This window comes from Acomys minous (genome assembly GCF_964271855.1).
Source record: "Acomys minous genome assembly, chromosome: 18".
Classification (NCBI taxonomy): domain Eukaryota; kingdom Metazoa; phylum Chordata; class Mammalia; order Rodentia; family Muridae; genus Acomys; species Acomys minous.
Window position 1 is genome coordinate 2492234 of NC_140501.1, and position 17582 is coordinate 2509815.

The following is a 17582-nucleotide window of genomic DNA, read 5'->3' on the forward strand; positions in this document are numbered from 1 at the left end:
AACCTTCTGAAGCTATAATCCCCAAATAACTTGTTCTTTTATAAGTTGCCTTGGTTATGGTGTCTTCCCACAGCAGCAGGCCCAGAGAAGAAGCCTACTACTGTTGTTTACTAAATGGCCATGTCAAGCTGTTCCCTCAGCAGATCAGCTCTGCTCTCAGCCTCAGCCAGGGACACTTCTGTCTTCGTGGCCAGTGAACGTGCGACAGTGAATGTCGACTCAGAACTGGTCAAAGAGCTGAGAGTGAGTGACTGCTCAGTGCCCTGCCCTAGATGGGCATCTGTGCCAAGGCCTGCCCCACGCGGCCCAGGGGACGCGAGGGAAAGAGTGTTGGAAAACTGTCTTCTAGATGCGACATGGCCACCGCATCCAGAGTCACCACAGCTGTGGCTGCCTGCACAGGACTAAGGCAAAACATCAGTCGGCATACTCTAGCAGGCAGCATGGACTGGACTGAGTGGGGAGGGTGTTGGGGGGGAGGGAGGGAGGGGAGAAGATGGAGGTGGACAGGATCCAGACACATTGCACACGTGTATGAAATTGTCAAGGAATAAAAAGGTAGTTTAAAAGATGGTGAATTCTATGCTTATATGTGTATAGATTTTGAAAAACATGATTAATTAGTGTCAATGCTACCTCACATTAATTATTAATGTAATATTAGGCACATGTAATATTAAAAATAGAACCTCCCCAAAATCCTAGCCCAGGAATACAGTCATACAGAAGAAATCTGTTTCCTTAAATAAACAAAACGCTTCTAATGAGGGCAGAAACAGTCTATAAGCCAAACCGTCTTGGAAGACTAAAGGGCATGTAATTACAGGTGTCACCTAATGTAGACACACCAGAAGCAAAGGTGGAAACATCTGCATAATCTCCATATGCTTTAAATTTTTATTTAAATATTATCAAGATTTCAAATCAGGCTAAAGGTCAAGGGTTTAAGTGTCACCAATCACCTGTGTGTTTCAGTCAAAGCACAGCACCCCATCAGCGCAGCCTCAACAGCGTCATCACCAAAAAGGAGGTGAAAGTGCACAAGGAACCGGAAACTGCTCCATGTGGGACTGTCTGCATGAACCCTCACATTAGATAGGGTTCAAGTGACTCTCTGGAAACAGCAGGCTCCAACCACCCAACAGTCACTCCTCTAAGGCACACCTGGTGACATTATTTCTTCTTGTCTCCTGCTCTCAGCTGATGTCTTTAAGTTGGCATCTATGTGAAAATGTTAGGCCTCCGTTTTTGAGCCATGGTGTACATAGTTTTAGGAAAACGTCCCTAGTTGAATCATAGTGCATTTACCAAGGGCCTTAAGAGGGAGGCACTGTGCTGGACACCGAGATAGCTGAGCGTGACAGCTCTTTGTTAACAAACGCACAAAAAGGGAAGGAAAGAGAGGTGGGAAAACAGCCAAGGATCAGTAACACGTAACTGCAGAGGAGAGATGCCAAACACCTGTGTTCCTAACTCTACAGCCTGTGATGGTTGATCCAAACTACAGGCAAGGGCAGGGCCTCACTAGACTAAGACATACCACAGTGCCCGTGTGCCTCCAGGTCAGTGCTCCCCAGCCACTCCCGTGTGCATGTGTGTGCCTGAGTGTGCATCAGTGCAACTACACAAATGCACGTGGAGGGCAAAGGCCAACCTCAGCAGTCACCTCTCAGCACTGCCCTCTTGTGGGGGTTGGAGGTACTGCACTGGCCTGGAACTTGCCAAGCACACCAGGCTGACTGCACAGAAAGCCCCTAGGATCCACTGCCAGGTTTCCCCAGCTCTGCAGCAAGAAGCCACAGGCTTGGAGATGTGGGCTAGTAAGTGAATGGTTGGCTTTCCGGGCAGTGGACTCAGGCACTCACATCTGCACATCTCACTCACTGAGCTCTCTCACCATGTTTAAGCTCTCCACTGAACCGACTTTGCTGGGGTCCTATGAGACTGCACGGCCCGCTGGTGACAAGAACCGGTAGTGACGGCACAGACCATCCATATGGAAAGTGCTGGCAATAAGAGGATGGCACTGCTGCAGTTGTCACCGGAACTGTCACTAGTGCTCAGTTTGTCTCCTAAGCATGAGAAGAACGCCTGTGACCAGCCCTTCTAAATCAGTGAGATTTACCATCTAGGGGAAAGCAGGAACTACCTGCCTCAGTGGGCTGATCATGTTCTCAAGAAGCTCACTCCAAAATAAACTTAAAATAAGGCAAAAATACACACAAAAGACCACAACAGAAGACAAATGAGGACAAGACAGGAAGGCCCCACCACAACACTGGGCCCCAGTCTTCCCTGGGGTGAGGGAGATGGGCTTCCTGAACTGACTTCTGGGCACGAGAAGGTTTAACTAGAGAACCCGGCCCATCCCTCCAGCAAGTATACCACCCCGAAGTGTGGGAGACCACGGTAAAACACTCAGTGCCGTGCAGCAAAGAGGACTCTGCTCAAGGGCACAGCCGAGGCTCACTGAGACAGCTCGGATGCTTTGTGAGTTCCAAGACAGCTGCCCAGGCCCAAGTCAGGACAGGGGAACGTGCCCACGCTGCAGGGACAAAGAGCCAGTACACAGGACACAAGCCACTAGGCACACGGCAATCACAGGGACCCCAGGTGGTGGGAGTCGTGCTCGTGGGAACAGCTTCAGAGGCAGAGACACCTCATGCCCAAAGTGCCAACTCCAAGGCCCAGCTCTCCCGCAAAGGCCCCTGAGCAGCACACACTGCTGTGGCCCGGCCTGCTTCGTGGAGTCACAGAAGTGGACCCGCTCACTAGGAAGCCCTTCCTATGCGGCTCCTGTGGGCGGCTGCCCCTCCCTGGCCATCGTTCCCTTGACACGAAGAGCATCACGCTGTGTGTGCACCTGGCTTATCTCCTACAGCTGGTGAACACGGGTTGTTCCCACTTTGGAGCCATTACACACAGGGCAGCTATGAACGTTTCTTACATAAGATGCATTCTCACTGGCTGCATATCAAGGAGTCACCTGGCCATAGCACCTGCACACCTCCATCTGCACCTTCCCATCAGACGGCCTTCCACAGTCAAACTTGCCCAGGAACACGCTGCAGTGCAAGTGCCGGAGGCCAGGAGACCAGCACCCGCACAGCAGGCCTTCCTCACTGTGGGCACTTGGTGGAGTTGCTTTGCAGGGTTAGTCTTCTTTTTAGCAGACATGCACGTTTACTGCTGTTGTGGACACACTCATCTTTGAGAGTCTGTTCATCTTGCCTGCCAGATAGCAGAGTTCTTCCTAGGCACACTTAGAGAACACAGCCATGAAGTCTTCTGTGGGGAATAACAACATGCCAGCGAGAACAAAGGGTCTGTCTGTTCCCTCAGAAATTACTGTTTCTGGGAACCAATGGTGACAGTGCTACGGTAAGTGTAGGGCCAGGGTGCATAATACAGAACAGCGCATACAGTCTGAGAGACAGAGACAACGCCGGGCTGTGCCATCACCACCTCACTGTGGTCAACAGACCTTGGGAGCAGCAGGAAACTGAGTGAGGATGGAGCGCTGCCTGATGGTGACATACTTCCACTGCCTTCCTCAATGATACAGATAATGGCAGAAGAAGTCAAAGCCAAATAATTAAAAACGTCAGCTGCACTTCTGGGACGCAGATGTCTGTACATTAAAATCCTCCACTCCACACGCACTAGAAGCAGGGTCGGACTTAAATAACATTGGAACAAAGCTCTTATCACTCAGTGCTCATCAGCTTTAACTTAGTCACAAGTACCTAAGATAAAGCTCTAAACACAGAGGGTTCATTTCGGCTCAGGTTTAGAGGCTTCAGTCTGAGCCCGTGAAAGGGTTATCACCTCACAGCAAGGAGTGCACAGCAGAGCAAACTGTTTACCTCATAGTTGCATCTCAGACCCGCTTTGAAGACATGCCCCGAGGACCTCACACTTACAGCCCATCTCCCTAAGGTCTGTGCCACCTTCTGAGAATAAATTCAAGGCTGAGGACTAAGCTTTTATCAATGAGCCCATGCAAGACACTAAGAATCTCACTCACAGCAGGATCCACGTCAGTCCCCTTTCTCCTCAGTGGTCCACGTCAGTCCCCTTTCTCCTCAGTGGTCCACGTCAGTCCCCTTTCTCCTCAGTGGTCCACGTCAGTCCCCTTTCTCCTCAATGGTCCACGTCAGTCCTCTCTCTCCTCAATGGTCCATGTCAGTCCCCTTTCTCCTCAATGGACCATGTCAGTCCCCTTTCTCCTCAATGGTCCACATCAGTCCTTTCTTCTCAATAGTGACTTCCTGGTATCACACGTGATGGCTCCACACACTCATTTCTGTGTGTGTCTCCTTTAACTGAAATTGGAGTTCGCAGTAGTCAGTCAAGTGCATCGCATTCTCCATTAGCTGGGTCCTCTGCTCTGAGGGATGACCTCTATGAACTCTTCCCCTGGGGTCCTAAGACTTCAGGAGCTACAGGACTGAGAGTTTCTTAGTGACAGACGATGCTTTTGTTGCTTATTTAGCTGAACTTACCCCATCATGTTGATGGTCATCTTGGGTTCAAGTCATTTCTTATGAGGTAACTAACTGTCTGACTTCATGTGTATAAAGTTTTTTGGTTGGTTGTTGGTTGGTTGGTTGGTTTTGTTTTTTTGAGACAGGGTTCTCTTGTAGTCTTAGCTGTTCTAGGCTCACTTTGTAGACCAGGCTGGCCTTGAACTCACAGGGATCCCCCTCCTGCCTCTGCCTCCCGAGTGCTGGGATTAAAGGCATATGCCACCATGCCTGGCTTGACACTGCACAAAAGAAAATTAGGGAACACTAAATTCACAAGACAATTTAGGAAATTAAACACAAAAGAAGCTTCTCTTCATACTAAAGTGGCTATAAAAGTACGTCTATAAATCATTGGGGTTAAAAAATATATTTAGAAAATCTTTCAGACTTTATTCAGAGATTCCTACAATTCAAAACACCCCTGACCTTGTGACCCTGAGCCCAGCCCTTCTGAAGCAGCAAACACTGGGACATAAGTCTGAGAAAACGAGAGGCAGGGGACAAGGGTTCCAACTACCAAATGAGACTGCCGGGGCCATGTGGTTAGGGTCCCTCCACTAGGGCAGGACTTTGTCATTCTCACTCTTCTCCTTGGGGACTATCTTCTGTCACACAGTCTGAGGCAACTTCTTTAGTCTGTAACCCTTCCCAACCGGCAATGATGGTGAGGAGCACAGGAGGGCCATCCCATCACCCCGACACACATACACAAACGCATGCACAGTGCATGCACACACATAAGCACACACCCACACATACACACGCGCACACACACACGCACACAGACAGGCGAGCACACATGCACACACACACATACACAGCCCTTTCACCACATCTCAAGCCAGTCAGTGACTTCTGGGCTCAGGTCATCCATCACTCCTGCCCTCTCTGTCTGTTCACTTGCTTACCTGTCAAGCGACACTAAACGCCCCTTGGATACAAGCGTGCCACTCTGAAAGCACGTGGTATAGTGGTGAGGCATCAACAACTAAATGTGGGACAGCAACACAAACACATGGCGCAGAGCTGGGGCAGGGAATCTTCCAGGCCAGGCGAGATTTAGAGGACATAGAAAAAGTACAAGAAATGGCAGCTGGTCAGGGTAGCCAAAAGGAGGGTCCACAAGTGGGTTCTGCCCCACCTGTGGAAAGTTCCTAATCTGCCCTTACACTAAGAACTCTACATATGGGGGAAAGGCTCACGTCTTACTGAGAAGGCACCCTGGCGCAAGCTGGCAGGCACCGCTCTGTTGACTGCAGCAGCACAGGGAGACAACCAGCACTTCCTGCCGGAAACCTTGTCACAGATTGTGTGGTAAGGTCAAGAATGCAATGGGTCTCAGTCAAGAGGTTTTAGACCAGCTCAAGTTTCACGCTGCTGCTAGCATATGAAAGGCACGGCAACGGGAGGTCACAACTAGAGAAGTCCCCTCTCACCCACAGCTGTCGCCAGGGACTCTGCACATCATTCTGGAAGGCTAGCATGGCTCCCAGTCAGTGTTACTACAGGTAACTTCAGTACCTTTTCTGCTCGAGTTAGAGCAAAGGGTTACCTACCACTTGTGAGAAAAGAAGCGAGGTTCTCAAACTACCTCGGGTTCAAGTAGGGCGTGGTGGCTCCCACCTGTGCCCAGACCGGAGCAGCAGAAGCAGACAGAGCAGTGCAAGTGCAAGGGCTGCCTGGTGTACACAGTTCCCAGCCAGTCGGGACTGCAGTAAGGCCTTGTCTTAACAGAGGAAGGATGAGGTGACCGCAGCCATCTTACATCACTTGCACTAAGAACACAGAGGTCGCTAAGCTTGGGCACCTTTTAAAAGCTGGCAGATCATGTGTAACTAGCGCTGAGATAAGTGCAAGTAGACAAGATGTGGGCACTGTGAAGAGAGAGTTAGAGCCTGTAACCCAGCGCTCGGGAGGCGGAGGCGGGCGGGTCGCTGTGAGTTCGAGGCCAGCCTGGTGTACAAAGTGAGTCCAGGACAGTCAGGACTACACAGAGAAACCCTGTCTCAAAAAACCAAAAGAGAGAGGGCTGGGAAGAAGAGGGGGGAGGAAGAGGGGGAGGGAGGGAGGGAGGGAGGGAGAGTGAGTTCAGTGCAGAGGCGCTGGGCAGCAATGATTTGCTCTGCTTGGTCCCCTTCTGCGGGTTTCGGTTCCCTTCTCGGCTCAGAGTGCGGCTGTATGTAAATTCTCCCAGCACTTCCCCAGTTCTTCCTAAAATCTGCAGCGCTGTTCTTGTGAGAAAAACTACTGCTAGCCTTCCTTGAGATAGAAAATGGGCAAAGTGGTGGGAAGCAGCGACTGGGTCCTGGACCGGATGTGCAGAGCAGCAGCAGGGGCCATGGGGCTCACGGGCCGGCACCTGGAAGTGTGGACATGCGGGAAGCGATAGGACAAAACTTCCCGAGCCTGGTGGAGATGACTGAGGTGGCCTTGCTGATGGGTGCTTAGTTACAGGCAGGATTTTTCTGGACTAGAGTGTTCAAAGTCCTATCACATGAGTGCTCTGTACCTCAGTTTTATAGGGACGACACAGGAAGAACAAAAGCTACAGAAAGCCAGACAGCCTAGAAAGCAGCTGAGCTTCGACCCTGCTCTGCCCAGCGTCAACTCTCCATTATGTATGTGACACAGACTTCAAACATCCAAACAAGCAGTTAACTCAGGGTGTTCTCTCTTTTTACATTTGCTTTTCTTTGTGCTAGGCCATCGTTTTAAGAACAGCCTAAGCTGAGCAGGACTTCATAAGCAAATCACTTGTGAAAGAGAAAAACCACATCCAGGGCAGAGCGGCACACTGAGAGTCTACAGCAGAGCACTTCCTGAGGCGGGCGGGCGGGTGGTGTGAGGCCCAGCACACCAACTCTATCAGTACTACATCTCTAGCAATCTCTCAACTAGAGCAGCCAGCGAGACAAAAGCAAAACATCTCCAAAACACCGTCTACCTCACACCAGGACTCTGAGAGCTGTCTTTACAAGATCGGGCACGGAGGCAAGCGGTCACCTCTCAGACAGCCCTTTGACGGGCAGGAGGTAAGCTGTATCCAATAACTTCAGGCAAAGCATTATCAGAAGCGATGCTGTGTTTACTAACTCAAAACCTCTGCTCCTTCTGATGAAGACCTTGAAACAAGTGGTTATTCTTTTCCATGACTTGGTACTCATAGAAGTTTTGCATTTTTGAGACTGTCGTTCCATCATTTCTTCCCTTCTTTCCTGCCTGCCAACCTCCCACGTCCACACCCTTGCCCTCTTGCAGGTTCACAGCCTCCTTCTCAGTCGCTGTTTTGACAGGAATGAACATAGAGTCCCCGCTCGGGCTGCTGCTGTAGAGTCCCTGCCCGGGCTGCTGCTGTAGAGTCCCTGTCCGGGCTGCTGCTGTAGAGTCCCTGTCCAGGCTGCTGCTGTAGAGTCCCTGTCCAGGCTGCTGCTGTAGAGTCCCTGCTCGGGCTGCTGCTGTAGAGTCCCTGCTCGGGCTGCTGCTGTGTGCCTTCAGGGCGGCCCACCTGGTGCTCAGTAACCAGCCAATGAACGCAAGTAAGAACTGGTGACAATGCACTGCAGAAAAGCAGCCGGGAAGGGAGCGGGCGGACAGATGGGATGGCCAAGAGGGTCACAAGTGCAGGAACATCAATGACAAATGCAGGCACGAAGGCGAATGCAGGAAAGACAAGCAAACATCATTTACTTCGCTTCCCTAAACTCCACTGAGTAGAACGGCTAAGCCTCTAAGTTAGTCTCTTGTGCTTCACGTTAAGGATTTGACTTTTCTATGCAGTAATTTTCAAATTTAGGTAGAAACTAATATTCTAGGTAAACAAATATTTGGGGATGAGGCTTTTTAAATAGGTTCTCACTACGTAACCCTGGCTGGCCTGGAGCTCACTACATAGGGCAAAGTGACTTCAGACAGAGACCCACCTCCCTCTGCCTCCTGAGGGATGGCACTGAAAGCGTGTGCCACAATGCTCAGCTTTATTTAGAAATTTTAATGCACGGTTTTGGGTATATAGAATTTATTCCTATATATATTTTGGAATAAACAAAGTAAAAATAAATTTATTTTATTGCAAAATCACATTTAAGTCAAACATGTGACAAAGGGAAGAAGGAAACACACAAGTCTCATCTTGTCCACAGCAATTGCTCAAGTCAACTCTCATCAACCACCCATGGGCTGCCGAGGCTCCCCTGAATTTTCACTAAAGAGAAGATGCAGGGCCGAATTAGAAGCACCTTAAAGAGTGACAGGGAGATGGCCCAGGCTCCACGTCCTCGTGGTGGGCACTTTCAAAGTGCCTGCGGGAACTGCGCCTGGGTAAGGAAGCTCCACCCTAGGGCTCCACCGCACTCGTGAGCTCCTCAGTGTCTGTGCACACTGCCTCTCACTAGCAGGGCAGGAGTACAAAACTAACTAGACCATCAGGACTAAGGTCACATCATGCTTTTCACATCTCACTGATCAACTGCACTTAAATCCCAGGCCTGGTAAGTAAAAGGCGGCAGCCCCCTGCCTCAGATACTCCACATTGCCTGCCTGCTGCTCTAGGGTCCCAGCAGACCATGACACAGAACAGAGTGATTCCAGACCTACCATAATCCAAAGAGAATACAGGATGATGCAAGTAACTTCTCAAGTTTGCAACTTCAGGAAAGGAGGTGAGGTCAACAGACAACTGTACAACACTTCACTAACAAGCCAGACCACAGCTGCTGAGCTCTGGTCACCTCGCCAAACACTGTTTCTTTCCCTCATGGTCCACTCAGCACTTCCTATGACGTACTGAGAGGCAGCAGAGACAAGAGTGAGAAACCAAAGTTCCTAACTGCTCACACGTGAGAACCACTGTCACCAGCTCTTCGGGTTCTGTTAAGTGTTGTGATACAGGTTTTGTGAATTGTGACTATTCAGTGAATGGAAAGTGAGCATTACTTTCCTGAGTCATAAAATATTTACATGGAAAAAGATGATACAAACTGGCAAGCCATTTTATAAGAGTTTAAATCCAGATTAGCCCTTTCCCATTACTCCAGAGAACTCTTACTGTCTCCTAATTTGCTTACTTGGGAGAGGGAGAGTGAGCAAGGCCAATGATACTGGATTAGTCTCCCAAAGCACTTGGTGGCTGAGGCCATTTGACCTGCAGATGGCTGTGGTGGTGCACACTTTAATCCCAGCTCTCAGGAGGCAGAGGCAGGGGGATCACTGTGAATTAGAGGTCAGCTTGGCCTAAACAGTACAGCCAGGGTTACATAAACAACACAGTAATGAGAGACAGACAGATAGACAGACAGACGTTTACAGCTAAGGGGGTACAGAGCATACACAAGGACCTGTGTTCAATGCCCAGAGCTCCAAAAGTAAAATCAAAAAGTTAGGGAAATCAGTGAACAGGATAGTAGTGACTTCTAGGGTACACGTTCTCCAATAAGACTAAGGCGTATACATGAAGTCTTCACTGTACAAGGCTCCAAAATTAAAACTCACCGAGCGCAAAGAAGTCTGGGACTATGAAGCCTCCATTTCCAAACAAAGTTCTTACCCCTGTTTTCTCAACAACCCTCACAGTTTCTACGTATCATGGGAAGCAGCCTGCTGTAACATGGCTACCTCAAGCAATCACCAGCCTGTCCTTTCCAATGGCTCCCACCCCGAGGAATACAAGATCGCAGCCCTGGTCTTCTACAGCTGCGTTTTCCTGGTTGGATTACTTGTGAACGTCACGGCCCTGTGGGTGTTCAGCTGCACGACCAAGAAGAGGACCACCGTGACCATCTACATGATGAACGTGGCACTGCTGGACTTACTCTTCATCCTGAGCCTGCCCTTCCGGATGTTCTACTATGCAAAAGGCGAGTGGCCATTTGGAGAGCTCTTCTGCCACATTCTTGGGGCCCTGGTGGTGTTTTACCCAAGCCTTGCTCTGTGGCTTCTTGCTCTCATTAGTGCGGACAGATACATGGCCATAGTGCAGCCAAAATACGCCAAGGAGCTCAAGAACACCTGCAAGGCCGTGCTGGCGTGTGGGGGCGTCTGGGTGATGACCCTGACAGCCAGCATCCCTCTGTTGCTGCTCTACGAAGACCCAGACAAAGCCTCTTCCCCTGCCACCTGCCTGAAGATCTCTGACATCACCCACCTACGAGCTGCCAGTGTGCTCAACTTCACTCGACTGGTGCTCTTCTTCCTGGTTCCTCTGTTCATCATGATGGGCTGCTATGTCATCATTATCCACAGCCTGCTCCGTGGGCAGACGTCTAAGCTGAAGCCCAGGGTCAAGGAGAAGTCCATCCGGATCATCGTCACGCTGCTGGTGCAGGTGCTCACCTGCTTCGTGCCCTTCCACATCTGCTTTGCCTTCCTGATGCTGCAGGGGCAGGAGAACAGCTACAGCCCATGGGGCGCCTTCACCACGCTCCTCATGAACCTCAGCACGTGTCTCGACATCATTCTCTACTACATTGTGTCCAAACAGTTCCAGGCCCGCGTCATCAGCGTCATGCTGTACCGCAATTACCTTCGGAGTGTGCGCAGAAAAAGTTTCCGTTCCGGCAGCTTACGGTCGCTTAGCAACATGAACAGTGAAATGCTGTGAATCACAGCAAGCTGCCTGTCTATAATCTCCTTAAATCAATTTTCCTAGCCGGGCGTGGTGGCGCACACCTTTAATCCCAGCACTCGGGAGGCAGAGGCAGGCGGATGGCTGTGAGTTCGAGGCCAGCTTGCTCTACAAAGTGAGTCCAGGACAGCCAAGGCTACACAGAGAAACCCTGTCTTGAAAAACCAAAAACAAATAATAATAATAATTAATGTTCCTGTCTACTCTTGGGTGAACCAGCATTCTTTATTATTCACTCCCTCTCTGGTAAAAAGAAATAACAATAATAATAATATACTTTAAAAACATCTGTGGTAGTTTGTGACTCCAGCAACATGATTAAATACTGAGTATTCTAATATGCTAACTTACTTTTATCTTACAGCATGTATAAAACGTGCACGAGCCACATATGGTAGCCATGCCTGTGGCCCAGCACTCAGAAGGCAGGGGAAGGCCAGCCAAGCTACACAGTGAGAGCCTGTCTCAAAAAAAAAAAAAAAAAAGATAAAGATGAAAATAGCATGTTCATGAATCAGCTGGGGGACCCCAAGCCAGGTTTCATAATCAAGCCTTATCTAAGCAGCTGGTTAACTGGCTTAACATTTTGGATTAAATTCTATACACAAGTAATTCATGGGGGGGGGGGCGATAAGCTATGTTCAAAATACTGTGACTGACCTCCCTTCCACAGAGTTCACACCGAGGGTGGGAGATCTGAACTCAGTATTTTATGCTCTAAACATGAGCTTTCAAGAGTCCTACATGAGCAACCCTGTTCAACTCACCAGAGTCTAACTACGGCAAGAGGGAGCCCCACCCTTGCTGCAACTACACAGAGTCCCTCAGCAAGTGCTCGATGCTCCTGACACCCCACTGAACTGCTGGGAAGGTTGGCTGCGGCCAAGAAGGCAACTCGGTCCTGTGAAGTGAGACGCTTACTAAGCAGCTAGACACTTGTTACAGCGCCAGCAGCCTGCTCTTCTCACGGTTAGCAAGGCCCCGGGAAGGGCTGCTCTTCCCAGCCATGTGGATTAGCAGCAGCAGCTGTCGGGATCACAGGCTCTGACGAGAGCCTGCCCACTTCATTTCTCCATGTCTAAAGGAAAGGAAGTCAGCTACAGCCTGCAAGCCTCCTGCTGCTCCAACAGGGATGTGAACACTCAACTCACAGCTTCCTCTGCACACTCACCTTTGTTATCACCCTCATTAGCACAATGCTTACAAATGTGAGCGCTGTTGTAATTACAAGATACAGGAGTAAAGGTGGTACTTTGATGCAGGTTCTCAACAAACAAAAGCAGAGGAAGAGTAAAGTCCGTTAGTGAGTACTGGAGAGGGAGACCTTTGTTTTAGGATGTAGTTTGTGTGCAGACACACACAGCCACTGCGTGTGTGTGGAGGTCGGAGTACAGCTCTCTCACCCCACCGTGTGGGCTCCAGGGATCATAGTCGGCATCAAGCTCGGCAGCAGGCGCCTCTCCCCACTGGTCAGCTGTACCCAACACACTCTAACATACGAAAAAGTTCAAATTCAACTGTTCTGGAAAACAAACACCCACATGCTCATACTAACAACTAATCAACAGTGGGTCTACTAGGGCAACTGTGTCAGGCACAGGTCACCGGGCTAACATACTTAGCTTCTAATGTGGCTCTATGGAAACAATGGGGCCTTTTTTAGTTGAAGTAAGCTGTGAGCGTGCATTAGAAGTCGGGTGCAGTGTCCGCATAGAGCACTACAAAAAGCACACACCAACGTACGCAGACATCAGCAACCTGCCCTAAGGTCTAACTGGAGCTCCTGTGTGTCTCTGAGTGGACCAAGTACACAATAGAACTAGGCTCCTTCTTAAAGACCTGGGCAGCAGTTCAGAAGGCCGGTGACGCGAATGCTAGGATGTGAAAAGAAATGTAAGCAATAACCATGAACTGAATTGGGGAAACGTTTACTATGACCCACACAAGAGGTGGGGCAATTCTGCTGAAGGCCAAGAGACAGTAGGCAAGAGCATGCTGTCTGGAGAGGCTGAAAGAAGCGCAGCATCAGATTGCAGGAGCTCAGGGACAGAAGGGACTCAAAGGCAGGGTCGCCACTGTGAGCAGCTGTGACAGAGCCTAGCTAGCTCATCAGGGCCCTGTGCAGCAGAGCACCTCCAACCCAGGAGTGACGGTCAGACAGAAATCGAGCACCTGCGAGATGTCACAAACTAGCAATGGCACAGCTGAGACCCTCCCACTGTTCCAGGCAGCACCGGCAGAGTCTGGCCCTTATTTAAAAGGAAACGAAGATTTCACGGGTTTGGGGTTTGGGGCTTTGTTTTTAATTCTAGCACAGCTGTGACAGGTTTTTTTTTTTCTTCTTCTTCTTCTTTCCCCCTTTGCAAAAAGTTTTTTTTTAATTGTTTATTTTTACATCCACTAGTGTTTTGCCCAAATATATGTCTGTGTGAGGATGTCAGATTTACTAGAACTGGAGTTACAGACAGTTGTGAGCCGCCATGTGGGTGCTGGGAACTCAAACCCTAGAAGAGCAGCCGGTGCCCCTCACCCCTGAGCACCTCTCCAGCTCCATGTTTCCATTCTTTAACAGGGATGTTTTGTGTGTGTGTGTGTGTGTGTGTGAGAGAGAGAGAGAGAGACAATGTGTATGAGAATGTGTGTGTGTAAGACTGTGTGACTGTGTGCAAGAGACAAAGTCTGTACAGTGTGTGTGTGCATATGTGAGTGCATGAGTGTGTTGGCCATGTGAGAATGTGTTCAGTAAGTGTGTGTAAGAGAGTCTGAGTATGTGTCTGTATGTGTATGTGTGTGTGTATGTAAGTGTGTATGTGAATATAAGTGTGTGAGTGTGCATGCATACAAGCACAGGCCACAGCACACATATGGGGTCATACGATACCTCATCTTTTTCTTTCCACCATATGTGAGTTCCAGGGACACCGGGCTCGTTGCTGTTGTGTTGCTATTGTTCAGCCTCATTCTTGCTCTAACACACATGTGACCCCAGAACTCAGCAGCCCTTGTCGAGAACCAGCAAGAAGTGGCCTGGTGAGAACTACTCTGGGAGAAATGAGTGTCTCCCAAACACTGTTAGCACAAGAATCCTTCTCCAGGTCTGCACCCGCTCACAGGGGCACACGCCCACACTCCCGGGTCTACACCCGCTCACAGGGGCACACGCCCACACTCCCGGGTCTACACCCGCTCACAGGAGCACAAGCCTACACTCCCCAGCCTACAAAGCTAACACACGCGCGACTCCCAAGGCTGTACAGCAGCGATGGCGTGGGACCCTGTATCTCCACATCAGCTGAAGGTCAGCGCTCATAACCTAGCACTAGTTGTGTGTTTAAAGCAGAGATCCAGTGTACTTTAGAATCAAGGAAGCTAACATACCTAACAGTTCTCAAACCCACAAAGTGATACTAGAACAAGGCAAAAGTTCACGGTCACATTATTTCAAATACCCAGTTTCTCTATTCTACAACACCGTGTGGCTCAATCGTGGAGTCATGTCTTCCTTGCTTCACATGCGCTGACCACTCTGCGTGCAGTCACTTCACTGCCGACAGTCTTAACTTTAAGGAGCCATGCCACACAGGAGCACAGGTGAGCTGGCTGTGACTATGGGAAGTACAAAGCTGTCACCTGCACACCGACTGACTGCTCTATCTCTGGTCAAAGTATAGAAATAATAACCTAAAATTTCCTCAGAAACCCAACTTCAGGACATTTATTTTGTAATCAGATTTTGTTGTCTGGTTAAATTTGATTTTTGTGTTTAATTAGCTCATAAAATTAAATTAAAACATCAAAGTATCACTATAAAAATACACAAACAAATTCAATCTCAAGGAATTCAGGGCTGCGGGCTTCCTGTGGCAGGGCCTAGAGAGTCTGAGGCAGAAGAATCTTCAAGTAGAGGCCAGCCTGAGCTACAAATGAGACACTGTCTCAAGCGAACAAAAACTGTAGAATAATTTTGGGGTTGAAAGAAAGAGGAAAATTACTGTGACATTAATTAGTTTAAGAGCATAAGGATATGTCAGTATATGCTTGATTTTCTTTATACTCACTATGTAGCACTGGCTGGCCTTGAAATCAGAGATGCAGCTGCCTCTGCTGCCCAGTGCCTGGGCTAAAGATGTGACCAGCTTAAAAGACTTTTGGTGAAAGTTTTTGAATGGTAGTATTTCAAATAGATTTAAGAATCCTGAATAAATAACTACGAGCTACTTACAATCCAGAAGGTAAATTATTGGCCACAGTGACACCAAATGAATACTGCACGGCTTCCACAAGGACAAAGTCAAACAAGGCTGACAACACCCAGGAACCCAGCAAGAAGGACTAAAAGATAAAACGAAAAACAGAAAATGAGTTGCCTGGAAGTAAGTGACAGTTATTTAGTCAGTATGAGCTGGTGAGTGTGAGTACAGCTTACACGTAAGGTGTGCACCAATATGCACATACACATTACATACACGAGCATATTCTTGTATTATTTGTTTTTGTTATTTTTCAAAATTGGGAAGTAAACCGCAATTGTTCACATATATTAGTTTCTAGAACTTTTGGATATGTTGAAAAAAATGTGATTGAAACTCACTGCTAAGAAGTAGCACACACACCATTGAGCCAAATAAATGGCCAAAATTCTATTAGCTAAAGTTCTAATTAAAATTTTTATTCCCAGGCAGGCGTGCTGGCACATGCTTTAGTCCCAGGCTTGGGAGGCAGAGTCAGGCGTGACATCCACCAGCAGATCCTCAGAGCCGCCATGCGTGTGGTTCTTGGGTGACTGAGCTCAGAAATTATATTTTTGAATTTTACCCAGGTTGTCAGATACAGATTTGCTTTTAAATTCAGTAGTATAAAATGAGCACTTGTTAGCCCTTGATTTCAGTTGGTTGTGTCTGAGTGTGAGTGTGAATGTGACCTACTAGACACGCCCTCTTTTACAATTATAATGATCCCTGTGAGTTCGAGGCCAGTCTGGTCTACAAAAGCAAGTCAGGACAACCAAGGACTACACAGAGAAACCCTGTCTCAAAAAAACAAAAAACAAAAAAGTATTACCAGCATACACTTAATATCCTGCATTACCATTACCATTGTTTTACTATTTTATAATGCTATTGGCTTAAATTTAATTTTTTTTCCTTTGGTTAATGTCCAAGCCACAAATCAGATCTAGAATCATGTAACTTAAGAGATAATTATAAATAATATTCTGAGGTTTTAAAAAATGGAAGGCCTTTTTTTTTTTTTTTGGTTTTTTTCGAGACAAGGTTTCTCTGTGTAGCCTTGCTTGTCCTGGATTAACTTTGTAGACCAGGCTGGCCTCAAACTCACAGCGATCCGCCTGCCTCTGCCTCCCAAGTGCTGGGATTAAAGGCGTGCGCCACCACCGCCCAGCTTATGGAAGGCATTTTTAAATAGGGTGCCAGAACAGTGTTGCACACCTGTAATCCCGAGGCTGGCCTGGGTAAGGAGGCAAGACTTTACCTCAGAGTTTAAAAAGTAAAGTGTAAGGGCTGGAGATGGAGCTGGTGGTAAAGTGCACTCCGGCATCTGAGGAGGTACCAAATGTGCAAATAAGGAATACAGACAATTGTCATTTCATTCTGGGATCTCAGGAGAAAAGGTTAAAGCAATGAGTAACTTACAGCAAACTTCCTGCTTCCGTATCTTCTTTCAAATATCCTGAAGTTGTAAATGAGAAGACTGCTGCAGAAAGTGTCCTTCAAGTCCAGACAGACCATCCTTCCGCATATGAGCCTCCAAACCTGCACAGGGTCCACACAGAACATCAGTGAGTGAGTGAGGCCGGCACAGGGTTAACACGGAACATCAGTGAGTGAGGCCGGCACAGGGTTAACACAGAACATCGGGTGAGTGAGGCCGGCTCAGGGTTAACATGGAACATCGGGTGAGTGAGGCCTGCACAGGGTTAACATGGAACATCGAGTGAGTGAGGCAGGCACAGGCTCTGGGGGGTCACTGCTTACACGCCAAGGCACAGCAAGACAGAGCCCCAGAGGGATACCCATCCCTCTGACCGCAAGAAGTCCCTCCAGCTATTATAATAGATGCATCTTGTTAAGGCAACAGAAATGTCCTGGTAAAACCCTCAGCAGTCGGGACACCTGTTGCCAAGCCTGAGGCCATGAGTTCAGGACCCAGGACCCATGCCTTAGTGGACAGAGACGACTGACTCCACAGAGCTGACCTCTGACCGCCACACATGAGGCACCAGGCATGCACACCAGGACCACACCCACACAAAAATTAAGTGAATAATTGTAAAAGAGGGCGTGTCTAGTAGGACACATTCACACACTCAGACGCAACCAGCTGAAATCAAGGGCTAACAAGTGCTCATTTTATACTACTGAATTTAAAAGCAAATCTGTATCTGACACCCAGGGTAAAATTCAAAAATATAATTT

The 17582-nt window shown here is 48.5% G+C and overlaps 2 protein-coding genes across 7 annotated transcripts in view; one reads left to right on the forward strand and one right to left on the reverse strand.

The window, feature by feature from the left end:
• The window catches only part of UBAC2 (UBA domain containing 2), a 139081-nt gene that overhangs the window by 93272 nt on the left and 28227 nt on the right, over positions 1–17582 (reverse strand). For both annotated transcript variants that reach the window (XM_084768220.1, XM_084768219.1), the window contains exons 3-4: positions 16800–16919; positions 15371–15480 (exon numbers count right to left, since the gene is read on the reverse strand). In XM_084768220.1, coding sequence (XP_084624346.1) covers positions 15371–15480; positions 16800–16919 — 230 coding nt within the window. The remainder of the gene's footprint in view (positions 1–15370; positions 15481–16799; positions 16920–17582) is intronic.
• Positions 481–11435, forward strand: GPR18 (G protein-coupled receptor 18). 5 transcript variants are annotated; one of them, XM_084768216.1, is made up of 3 exons: positions 481–6037; positions 7428–7561; positions 10098–11435. In XM_084768216.1, exon 3 carries the CDS (start codon positions 10132–10134, stop codon positions 11122–11124), a length of 993 nt encoding a protein of 330 aa, XP_084624342.1. In that variant the 5' UTR covers positions 481–6037; positions 7428–7561; positions 10098–10131; the 3' UTR covers positions 11125–11435. The 5 variants fall into 5 exon arrangements, with proteins under 5 accessions (XP_084624342.1, XP_084624339.1, XP_084624340.1 ...); XM_084768217.1 differs by having other exon boundaries at positions 5827–5843; XM_084768213.1 differs by having other exon boundaries at positions 7428–11435.